At 35.0% G+C, this 13,380-nt stretch overlaps 1 protein-coding gene across 3 annotated transcripts in view; it reads left to right on the top strand.

The window, feature by feature from the left end:
* LOC120535503 (carboxylesterase 5A-like) overlaps positions 1–13,066 on the top strand; it is a 57,899-nt gene extending 44,833 nt beyond the window's left edge. For all 3 annotated transcript variants that reach the window (XM_039763399.1, XM_039763398.1, XM_039763400.1), the window contains 3 exons: positions 4,180–4,329; positions 9,548–9,620; positions 12,401–13,066. In XM_039763399.1, coding sequence (XP_039619333.1) covers positions 4,180–4,329; positions 9,548–9,620; positions 12,401–12,656 — 479 coding nt within the window. In that variant the 3' untranslated portion in view covers positions 12,657–13,066. The remainder of the gene's footprint in view (positions 1–4,179; positions 4,330–9,547; positions 9,621–12,400) is intronic.
* The last annotated feature ends 314 nt before the right edge of the window (positions 13,067–13,380 follow it).

Genomic DNA, 13,380 nt, shown 5'->3' with positions numbered 1-13,380 from the left:
CTAGTATGCGTAAATATCTAAATGTAATTTATTTGTTTATACTCATCTTTCTTCACAATATGTTCACCTTTCACTTTTATGTTTTACTGTATTCAAACTGTGGACTAGGGGAATGAGATTGGAAACTTGTATGCAGAGTCTTGTGTTGACTTGGCCTGGTCTGTGTTTTTTCCAGGCCTTGGGCCTAGAAGTGTAGCAGCCAGCCAAGATATTTAACTGGTCATTACAAACTCAAAACACAGACCTTTGTTATTGTATTTTTCACATATTAGTTAAACTGGTAACTTAACTCATCTGATAATTTAATAACCCACTGGGCAACCACCCTATTTTTTTAAAAGTACCCAATCACACCAGACAGTTTAATTAATACATTAGATAGCCTCCTACCATCAGATGGTCTTGTGATGTAGGGTGCTGACCCCAAGCCACTTTAATAACTCCACAAATATTTTGCAATTAAAAACTACTGTTATAGCTGGTCTTTATTTTTCCATGACATTATATAAATGGGTGGATACCCCCAAAAGTCTTTGCAATGTCTTAACAGAAAGAGGTGACCTCTTTATTTCAACATACTAAATTTATGCTAATAATGTATTTTTACAAAGGAAAACAAATAATAAAAAATGCACAGACAATGTGCATGAAATGTCTACAAAAATACCCATTTTCCCCCAGTGGAAAACTATGAAATTGTTTGATTTGGGGAACCCAGTACAGTTGGCAACGTTATTGTGGCTCATGATTTATGTCAATGAGATTTGTTTGCTTTGTTTAAAAATAAATGAACTGGATTTTTATAACATCCAATAAAATGAAGTCAACGGTATTAGAAAAGCATGCATAAAGATTACAAATATGCTCTTTATCAGTTAAATTATCTTACAATAGTTATATAATGCGAACATTTCCAAAATTAATTTTAAAAAATGTTAAGTTTGAATAAAGTCAACCTATATTAATTGAGTAAAGGCAATACATACCTAGAAATTAATTCTGTGAGTAGAAAAGGCACTTAAAGAAAACAAATCTTTTAATATTTTTTCTACATTAATTATGGTTCTTAATGTAATATACAAGAAATTTAAGTCAGCTGAACTACAAATGTGTATCTAAAATATTAAAATATGTTTATTTTGAGTAAAATCAATTTTGGTTTGTTGTGTAAAAGAAACATACCCCAAGAATCACTTCTTTTGAGTATACATACACATACTCATGCCCACTCACTTGTAGAGTTCTTTATTGAAGGTGGAAGTAATCCCACATAAATAAAAAAAAAACAATTTTAATACATTCAAAAATGATCTTTGACTATATTAATATGTAATTAAATTCTTTACATTGTATTTATTTAAAAATGCTCGACTTTTACAGAGTATGAAATTAGCTCTAATAAATCCAAAGCAAAAGTGTGGGCTTTCAAGCTTTTAAACTCAGATCATTTTAAACTTATAAATGAATAATATTTATTATTTTTTGTTAAATGCTTTTTATTCTTTTTAAACATACACACAACATTACAATTAAATAGTATACAATAATCTAAGTGTTTGAAGATAATTTAATTTATGGAGAATTTAATGGACAACATTGCAGAAACCACCCAAATATTTTTCTATTAATGATTAATAGATGAAGTACAGCCATTGTGTGTCGACGCTGTGATGGTTCTTCCTGAAAATGGATGAATGGATTGTTATTTGAACTGTTTTAGATGAATAATAATAAATCACATTGATTAAAATCTGTGATTTTAGGGTACACTCAAAAATAAACCAACAGGGTTGTTAACATTATCTAATTTAAGTTAATATAACTTAAAATAATAATGTTTGGTGATATTTCTTGCTGTTTCTGGTTATGTTAGTATACTTTTCTTTGATGTCACATTAACACAATTAAATCATGTTGAAACAAAACCATTAAATTATTTTCTTTTAGCAAAAAATGTAATCAGCCTCAGGGAATGTTGTCTTTACTTACCTATTTTAAGTTAATCTAACTCAAAATTAGCACCTTTTTAATATTCAAAAAAAGTTATGTCCACTTTCACTAAACCAAGACGAGTTAAGCTGATGTAACTTAAAACATACTAATATCATGTATGTGACTATCCTATTTTACTATAACGATCCTCCCATTTGGTTGCACTTTGGTCCAAGGGATCTCCATACCTTTATAAATTTGTTAAAGTGTTTAGTAAATTGATTTTTAAAAATGGTGGATATGTGTGGTTGTAGAAGCTGATTTATAATATTTTTGTATACATTGATAAATTTGTTTCCCATCCTACATCACAAAAGCATCTTTTTCTTTGCTCCCTATATTACAGAGTTAGCAACATTAAAATGACACAGAAAATGCAGTCATCAAATATAAATGGAAAGTGGAATGGCCTTACATATTTTACAGTAACTGTTTGTATTGATGCTGCTGTGGACTAGGAGTTCTAAAGCATGTAAGTTCCAATCACTTCCAGCAACACTTCTAAAAATGCTCACTAAAGGGGAATATCACCATCAAACCCTGGCAAACACACAGTCTTTATTTTCACAAAAGTGATCTTTCTTACAATGATGCTCCAAAGAGCACAAAAGGCATTAAGGAGATACCAGCAAGGCAATCCAAGGCAAGCAAAACCCCTGTAGAATTATCCAAAAAAAGTCACAAAAACTGAGCACGGCTTTGGAAAGCTAATAACCACACAGGCACAGCAAAATAACAAAATAACTCACCAATTTCTTAACATGTTTGAATAGAACTGCCAGGAAATGCGGGAGACCCTCCAAATTTATAGGGCAAAGGGCAGTTCCTGGTTCTAAGGCATTATCCTTTATATGAATATTTTGTTAAACTTTAGTATCTAAATCATTTCAATTGTGTAAATCAAAGAAGAATAAAAAGTTATTTCAAGGTTACTTGATTCAGTTTGATGGAAATTTGACATTCAATTTAAGAGTGTAAATCATGAAAATTGGACCCAAATAATTTTTCAGTGTACTGGACTTAGTTTGGTACTTCTAAAAATTGTACAATGTCTTCTGGTATGCTAAGCTTGATATTCTTTTAATGTGATTGGAGATACCTAACTAAAAGTGGGAAAAATTTCTTGATTAATAGACTGCAGTTTCCACATCCTCTGAGAATCTCTGGTCTTTTTGATGCCGTGGTAATTCTACTGTAAATATTCTTTGAAGTAAGAAGTGGTTTCTGATAGGAAATTCATTTCATTTATATTCAAACAAATATATAGGTAAACATTTCTTTTGATTTTATTCTGTGAATGTGCTTGAAATATGTAGACATCATGAGCGCACAGTAGGAAACATTATCTCCTTATTACACTTACACCTTGATAACTTTGCATATTCTTGCTGCATTTCCTACAGGCATAGTTTTTGGCTAATTGTCCCTGGACATCTTTTTGATTGAATAAACCTTCTGAATTGGCTTGATGTGTGGCTCTAAGCTCCCCAAAACACAACAAGAACATAAGAAATCTGACAAACGACAGGAGACCATTCTGTCCATCAATCCGGTTTGTTTAGCTAATAGCTAAGCTGTCCCAATATCTCATCCAGATTCTTCTGAAATGTTGTCAAGGTTTCAGTTTCAATTACATGGCTCGGTAGTTTGTTACAGAGTCCTACAATTCTTTGCATAAAGAAGTGCTTCCTGATCTCAGTTTTAAATGCAATTCCCTTTAATTTTCAATAATGTCCTCGAGTATGTGATTCAAACTTATGCTGAAAGAATGTTTCTGGATTTATTTTATCAATGGCTTTGAGGATTTTTAAGACCTGAATTAGGTTAAATTAGGGTAAATAGGTTTAACTCTCTGTATCTGTCAGAGAGGTAAATGTCCTTAAGTCCTGGTATGCACTTGGTTGCTCTCCTCTGCACAGCTTCAAGAGCTGCTATGTTTTTCTTATACCAGGGTGACCAGAACTGAACACAATATTCCAGATGATGTTTACGAGTGCATTATATAGTTTACGCATAACATCCTTTGACTTAAACAATTTTTATGATATAACCTAAAGATACTGATCAAGATAAAGTGTGTTTAGAAAATTGATGAAAGGAAACTAATGTAATAAACTGAAATGTTTTATTTGTAAATGCAAATCTTTTCAACTTTTGTAATGTTTGTTCTCTATTCCTTACATTCAGATGCAGGAAAATCAGTTTATCTATATGAATTTCAGCATCGGCCATCTTTTTATGGAGACAGAAGACCTCCATTTGTAAAAGCTGATCATATGGATGATATTGGGTTTGTTTTTGGAGCACCATATTTTACTGAAAGTATTGTAATGCTGGGTATGTGGCATTTCATGAAAATATAAAATGAAATTCAAGTTTTTGTATTTTTGAGCAAATATTAATAGAGTTACACAATTGTAATTGAAAGACATTTAAGGTTGTAATATTTTAGAAAGAACTCATTGATTACTTCCAATGTATCACATACTGAGAAGCTTAAGCATAATGGCATCAGTTTTCTAGAAGTAGGGAACCTGACTTGACAGTTTGCTGTTATACTTGATGATACTAATCACAGGCTGACATTTACTTGAAAGTTTTTATTCCTTCTTATTGAGACAAATTGAGATCAGAATGAGACTGATGTGTGTATATATATATATATATATATATGTGTGTGTGTGTGTCTTATGTATAAACGTCTACACGTGAAAGTGTGTGTGTCTGTCCGGCCCAGAAGTGAGAAATGGATTCGGGGTAAGGGCTCCACCTCTGAGGATACACAAGTGAGGCCAACACGCCAGCAAAAGGAAACCTCCGAAGAAAGACAGTTGCTTAGACACTAATATAAAATCAATGCGAGCACGTTGGCAACACGAAACCTCCTAGGAAGGATATGCCCAAAGTAGTTCCCTTCAATTACCTGACATCTCTACATTTCAATTTTTTTCTGACGAATTTCAATAGTTTCTAGAACCTCATGCTTTTTACAGAACGGGCTTACACAGCTAGTATATATATATATATATATATATATATATATATATATATATATATATATATATATATATATATATATATATATATATATATATATATATATATATATGTATATATGTATATACTGTGATGGGCCAGGATGCCAACAGAATGGAAGGACCCGGGGAGAGAGCATTAATGAGGCAATACCTTCCCTGGGATGCTAGAGGGCAGCCCTCCTGGGTGTTTGTAGACTTGATAGACTTGTTAATGGGGGTACGGTTGGAACGATAAAGGAAATGGGTACCTGAACAATGAAAAGTAAGTCTAAAATACCTACACAATAACTATAATCGTAAAAAACGAACAATAAAACAGCGGAGAAGCCGTGGATTAATTAAAAAGGCTGTAGTTATCAGCAGGGAGATGTGAATCTCGTGGCGAAGCAAGTAAGGGGATGTAGAGACTGGAGCGACGGACAGCCTTATATAGGCAGGCAGCCAACATCATGGGAGGTGTTGGGATGGGGGACCCATATGTACGTAAGTAGGATTCAGTTAGTGTTGGGAACCCGCGTACCAAATTTCTTGAAGATGGGCCCATAAGTAACAAAGACCATTGGAAAGTTCAATATGGTGGCTGACAGTGGCGTCATACCACCAAAATAAGTACGTACATCGGTTTCGGTTAGGGCAGGGAAGCTGCCTACCAAATTTCGTGAAGATGGGGCCATACATAAGAAAGTTCAACATGGCGGACATTGTCAACCGTTATGACCGTTACGTGTAGAATTTCGAAATGAAACCTTCTTAACTTTTGTAAGTAAGCTGTAAGGAATAAGCCTGCCAAATTTCAGCCTTCTACCTACATGGGAAGTTGGAGAATTAGTGATGAGTGAGTGAGTCAGTCAGTCAGTCAGTCAGTCAGTGAGGGCTTTGCCTTTTATTAGTATAGATATATATACAGTATATAATACATATAATACACTAGCAAAATACCCGCGCTTCGCAGCGGAGAAGTAGTGTGTTAAAGAAGCAATGAAAAAGAAAAGGAAACATTTTGAAAATAACGTAACATGATTGTCAATGTAATTGTTTTGTCACTGTTGTGAGTGATGAGTGTTGTTGTCATATATATATATATATATATATATTTACACACACACACATAAACATATATATATATACATATCTATACATATACACATATATACATACATATATATATCTACATATATACACATACATATACACACACACATATACATATACATACATATCTACATATATACACACACAGCTATTTCGTATCAGTGCAATACGCTGCTTGTTAAAACGGATAACTCCGCTCTTACGTGCAAGTCTGCGTGGATATTATGAACTATCGATTTGTTCAAGTTCTATTTAAATTTTAAATAGAAGGAATTTTTATTTAGTCGACAGAAATATCTTTGGTAGGAATGGTAAAACAGACAGGAATATTATTCTGAATAAATCAACTCAAACCTTAAACAACTTATAATATTTTGCTCTCCATAAAAATATATCCTGTCTAAATTATACAAGTTAGAAATAAAGTAAACGTTAAAAGAACAAACATTCAAATTTCTTTACTCTTATGTAATTTTATATAAAAAATAAACTTAGATTTTAAATATCCCAAAAGATTTTGCTCTCCATAAAAATATATCCTGTCAAAATTATACAAATTCAAATATGAACATGCTGCATAACAAAACCTGGAAATATAAATAAAATGTGTTCCTTTCAGCAATAACAAATCAAATCATTCAGTTGTCTTTGCTCATATGTCATTTTAGAGCTGGACGCCTGGCATCTTTTTGGCAACAAGTTCGTTTATGTTTGGTGTGAGGTTCTGTGTTGTGGAGATTCTCAGGATGGATTGCAGGTGCTCATCAGTGAGGTGACTCCTGTGTGCTGTTTTGTTAGTCTTTATCACTGAGAAGAGCTTCTCACACAGATATGTGCTACCAAACATGCACAAGGTTCGAGCCGCATGTAGACGGACTTTTTTTGTTCTTCAAAGTCACCAAAGCGCCGTGCAAACTCAGTGCGCTCAGTTTATCAGCAAAGTGCGATTTGGGAACACCGTAGTGACGACTTGGTTTAACATTACTTGGCAACAGGGAAAGTGGGGCAAGGTGCACTGGTGCATTTGTGTCTCCCATAAAAGCAGCTTCACTTGAAATCACTTTGTGATTGTGCACGGGTAAAGCGTCCGCTGAAGTGTCAGATTCTTATTTAATTATTCTGCTTTCTGTATCTTCTGCATTGCATTCAGGTTACCCTGATGTTTTGTCTCATAGTGCCGTCTTAGATTAAATTCTGTAATTACAGCCACATTAGCTCCACAAATGAGACACACGGGTTCAGTAAACATATACTCAGCCTCCCATCGGTTTTAAAGGCTCTATTTTCAGAATCAACTTTTCTCTTCAGCATCGTGTGAGCTAGCTTCGCAATAACTTGCAGCATCATAAGCTAGACTTGATTAACGCGTAAGTGCGGCAAGGCAGCTGAAGCGCTGCATTATGGGATCTGTAGTTTATTGTGTTACCAGCGCTTCATATACCCGGCTTTAATAACAATAATACAGTATATAAAATGATCTCGGGCGGATATAATTACGCCGGGCGGATGTGGCCCGGCCCTTGAGTTTGACACATATGGACTAAATAGAACTTGAAAAGATATATTTTTCAAATGTGATCGCAATTCAGATAGAGTTGACGGCAAGCACTACAGCCTGCATGCCTCAATAAGTCATCCTCCCTCGCTCTTACTTTTTACCGTTCATCTAATGAATACACTGAGTATGGCTTTACCAAAACAATCATTGATGGCGAATAAAGTATCCATTATTCGAGTATGTAGATCGGGATATATATATACATATATATATACCAGCGTATCGCAGCGAGAAGTAGTGTGTTAAAAAGCTAGAAAAGAAAAGGGAACATTTTAAAAATAGCGTAACATGACTGTCAATATACAGTATTTGTTTTGTGAGTGTTACTGAGTGTTGCTGTCATCAAGGATTTGATTATCATTATTTCTTTCAATCAGGTTCGTATTTGTAGGATGTGTTGTGTTCAAGTTACATTCCGTGTTTGTCAATCGTTGTAAAGATGACAGGTTTCATTCATCGATTCGTTTCTTACTGCATCAATAAACAGCTCGTCTTCTTCTTTATCTGAGACCTGACACACTGCATGCACGGGTTTTTACACTGTCTTCCTTTAGCGGGACATTGACTTTTTCCACGTGTGCTTTGTTTCCGCAGTAGCTGGATTTATGAATATGCTTGTATGTATCAGGCGCTTCATATTTTTGCTGCCTTTTCAATTGTGTAATTGGTTTTGTTCAGCTCTTTGGAACTGTTGCTTTTATCTGTGCACTGCGTCAGTTCACGTGAGCCACTCGGTGTACATGCATCGAAGGTTCCCAGCTGTGCTGGTGCCATCTCGTGCTATGTCCATGGCTGTATTTAATGTTACCTTAGTCCTGGCACTTAAAACTTTCTCTCGCAGTTTAAGCTGAGTTTGTGTCAAACACCACCCTGACCATCTCATCTTCCTCTCCATAAGCACAGTCCTTCACCCGTGAATATTTAGTGGCAGTTTGCTATTGGATTGCCGCTGACGGACGGCCTTATATGGGCAGGCACTAAATTACAAACGCCAGCGTAGCCTGTCTATGAACTTAATTTAAAGTGTAGGTTTACATCGTGCTTTGTTTCCGAAGTAGCAGAACTCATGAATATGGTTGTATATGTCACTCGCTCACTTCTTATTGTTTCGCTGCCTTCTCAATTATATAATGCATGTTTTCTTCAGCGCTTTTTTGAGGTCTTCCTGGTTTTCTATGTACTGCGTGATTACGGGAGGCGTGATGATGTCACACGAAAATCCGCCCCCACGGCGTTGAAGCTCATCTCCATTACAGTAAATGGAGAAAAACAGCTTCCAGTTATGACCATTACGCGTAGAATTTCGATATAAAACCTGCCCAACTTTTGTAAGGAAGCTGTAAGGAATGAACCTGCCAAATTTCAGCCTTCCACCCACACGGGAAGTTGGAGAATTAGTGATGAGTCAGTGAGTGAGTGAGTCAGTGAGTGAGTGAGTGAGTGAGTGAGGGCTTTGCCTTTTATTAGTATAGATATAATGCTGGCTTCCTTTGCTTGTGTTATTCCAGTCTGTACAGTATGTTGCCATAAAGGTCCTAATGACCTAAAAATGACGTCACTAAGAGAATGATAAAATTATTATTATTACTTATCAGTTAGCTGATGCCTTTATCCAAGGCAACTTACAATGTTTGAGAAACAATTGGCTGCATTTCTTTGTTTTAGAGTGAAGGAAGGTGAAGTGACTTGTTCATGGTCACACAGCGTCAATAGGATTTGAACCCACAACCTATGGGTTTGAAGTCTAAAGCCTTAATCACTACATTATACAAAGTTGGTAGCCTGCTATACAGTTTGTAAACTTCAAACTTGCATTTTGATCTATTGCAGTCTTTTTAATTAGAACAATTCTTTCTAATTCTTCCAGAGAGCACAACTGATGAAGAAAAACTATTGAGTAAAACCATTATGGCATACTGGACCAACTTTGCTAAGAATGGGTAAGATGAAGTTCTGATTCAATTTGTAAGTGTGGTACAGCAAAATTTAAGGTAGACCATTTTAAAGAACACATGCTTAACAGAAGGTGAATTTTCTAAGTACTGTATTGTACAATTTCAAATAGTTAACTTTCTCAAGGTGGTCGGATCTTTTGTGTTTAGACTCGCTTATTAGTTAAAATCACAAATTCCCTTTTTTTCATTCTTCACATTCACTTCTCAGATTGTTTGCTAGGAAATAAAAGCCTAAATTGATATTGGTTAGTGCGCATGTACGACAGTTCCCATTTCAGTGCTGTTTTTTGAGTTGCGTCACTCCCATTCTAACAACTCATCCCAATATGTCATATAGCCTATATTTTAAGTAGGAGATTAATGGCAAGGCACATGCAAAATTTAGTGAAAATGGGTTGAGCTGCTTTTGCGTGTTTACCAGACAACTAAAACGAAACAAAGAGAAACAGCTTACAATTTTGTTTATATAAATTATTCGTGGTTTACTCAGGAACAGATCTATCATATACAAAAATTGAGTGGATGACTAGGGCAGCAATATGTTTGATTTTGTATTTTGTCAGCTATAATAGACCAAGCCAGTGGCATCAGGTGATTTTTGGTGCACAGTCCTATCGATGTATCCACGTACAAGTCGCGTGAAAATCCAAGGGAACCCCCATCTCCAAGACACTCTTTGATCTGACATCCATTTGTGACTCACACCAGTCTCCAAGGGGTCAAGCTCTTTGATCTGCAATTGCCTTCATGACTCCATGGTTTGGACACAACATTTTCACTTTTGACTATGGCAGAAAAAAATACTACAGCCGGCAATGGATTTTCTAAATATAAAAGGAAATGACAAAAGGCATGAGTTTCTATAATGTGTAATGGAAATTTCAGAACATGTTAAATTCAAGGTTTTGAAATTGAACTTATGTTGTTTTGCAAAAGAAATGTATTGTATACAGCTTCATTATTCATGATATCTTTTCCACACAGCCCTGGTCTAAGACTATAAAATTTTACACTTCTGATTTTGTTTTTTGACTTCCTACTATGGAATCCATGAATGAAACTGGAATTAAATTTTACAAATTGTATCTTTCACGCAGTATAGTTATGATGCTAGCTGACATGCAATTCAATTTTGTTGCAAGCAATTATTCTTCATTATTTTATTATCTTACTCCTAAATTCCCAAACTGCTGCACAACTCATTTACTCATTTACTGTGTATATTATACAGTACAGGCAAACAACAGATATATTGTGAAACAGTGTTTTTTCTTGCATTGTGCAACCTGTGCTAGAAATGTAGGTATCTAGATTGTACAGAAATTGCTGAATGAAAAATATAACAATTACATATAGATAGATTAATGTTTTGGTAAACTATGACTATTGATGTTAGTTTTATATAATTGAGTTTACTTTCTGTGATAGTGCTGCATTGTTGGTAGCAGTACATCAAAAACTATATTTGAGTTTAGATATTGCTAAATACATGACAGACAGAAACGTTTCAATCAGCCTGGTCAATTTCTCCTCTTCCTTAACTCCGCTCACCTGTGGGGTCCCTCAGGGATCTATTCTGGAGCTTCTTCTTTTTTCATTGCACATGCTGTTGATCCATTTAAAAAAAAATATATTTCTTTTTGGGCGGCACGGTGGCACAGTGGGTAGCGCTGCCACCTCTCAGTTAGGAGACCTGGTTTCACTTCCCGGGTCCTCCCTGTGGGGAGGTTGCATGATCTCCCCGTGTCTGCGTGGGTTTCCTCCGGGTACTCCGGTTTCCTCCCACAGTCCAAAAACATGCAGGTTAGGTGCATTGGCGATTCTAAATTGTCCCTGGTGTGCTTGGTGTGTGTGTGTGTGTGTGCCCTGCGGTAGGCTGGCGCCCTACCCAGGGTTTGTTTCCTGCATGGTGCCCTGTGTTGGCTGGGATTGGCCCCAGCAGACCCCCGTTACCCTGTAGTTAGGATATAGCGGGTTGGGTAATGGATGGATGAATGGATATTTCTTTTCATTTTTATGCAAAATGAAACAGAGCAAAACAAATTCTCTTAAACCCTGGAGTTAATCACTCATCCCTTGCTTGTCTTCAGCTAGTCCAGAACACTGCGGCCAGGCTTCTGTCAGGCACACAGAAACAGAACCATATCACACAAACCTTAACTTCTCTTCACTGGCTTCCTGGTCCCTACAGGATTGTGTTTAAAATTTTGATGCTTGCTTTTAAGTCTCTGAATGGTTTCGCCACATCTTATCTTACTGACCTCTTGCACCCTTACTCTCCCTCATGAGCACTGAGATCCTCTGACCAGAAGTTACTGGTCATGCTGAGGTCTCGGCTTAAGCTCAGAGGGGACCGTGCCTTTGCAGTAGCTGCCCCAAAGCTTTGGAATAGTCTACATTTTTTTATAATAGGTCAGCACCAACTTTGGGTATTTTTGCCTTAGTCTATCATTTTTTAATTTATTTATATATTTTGTTGTGTTTATTTACTGTATCTGCATACTTATTTGTGTATTTATGGAAACTGTACAGCATTTTGGTCAGCTTCTGTTGTTTTAAATGTACTGAATTAATAAAATTGACTTGACTTGAATTGACTTGACTGTTGCTAGATAGATATAAAAAATAATCTAAGTGTAGACTTTGAAATAAGAAAGTGTATAAAACATACAGTAGCTAAAGAGAATTACAGTATTATCTTGACCAAAATAATAATCTGAACATATGTGTAGTTGAAAATATCTCATTTATTTTATTTTATGCAGAAACCCAAATGATGATACCCATTTGAAATGGCCAGTCTACAAACTAGATGAAGCATACATGGGACTTAGCTTGAGCCAATATGTTGGAAATGAATTAAGTAAAGATAAAATGTCATTTTGGACGAAAGTGCTAAACATGAAAAATGATAATTCAAGTAACAGTGCTGCACCGATTAACAATGATAACATTATGAATTTACTTTTGATTATGCCTACATTGTTTTTTATGTTTCTTATAAACATATCGAGCACTTAATTTTACTGCAAAGACGAAGTAATGACATTGATTGGAAATGATCTCGTAAGTCTTGAAAGATATACATTGCGGTATGCAATTACAGAAAAATTACTTTGTTAAGTTACTATCAATTTATTTTTTCAAAATGCATGCATATTTTGTCAAAATATTGAAAATGCATTCCTTGGTAGCAGTAATATATTTCAGACTTCCTTTTAAGTTTGCATTCTGCAACAATAGCTTTTTAAAATACATTTTTGCATTATAAAAAAAACTATTTCTGTCTGTGATTAAATAAAATGAAAACAAAAAATAGTTCTGTCTAATTTCTCTTGACCCAGGATTCTGAACATCTAGGAGAGACACTTATATACTGTTTATTAAAAAGTAGAAAAAGAAAAACATAATCTAATTATTATTACTGATAAAATGACTATATATTTAGGGAATCAAATAAAGTTTTTGTATACTGAATTTTGTGTAAAATTTATTAGAATTTAAAATTAAATTGTTTTTTAAAAAGCTTTCAGTTTGTGTTTATTTAACCAACACAGAATTCTGATGTTATTGATGGCTGGCCAATTGGACTTTTCTTCAGTTGTCTTCATTAGTAATACATCCTTTAAGCTCCATTAAGGAGAACATGAACAAAAGACAGGAGTCACTGTTAATGTTGATTTTGAAGTTTATGTCTCTTATCATATCATGCACTTTCAAGCTAATTGTGGGCATAAACGGTTTT

Source organism: Polypterus senegalus, chromosome 9, assembly GCF_016835505.1.
Source record: "Polypterus senegalus isolate Bchr_013 chromosome 9, ASM1683550v1, whole genome shotgun sequence".
In the NCBI taxonomy this organism is placed as follows: Eukaryota; Metazoa; Chordata; class Cladistia; order Polypteriformes; family Polypteridae; genus Polypterus; species Polypterus senegalus.
This window is presented reverse-complemented; position numbering and strand designations above follow the sequence as displayed.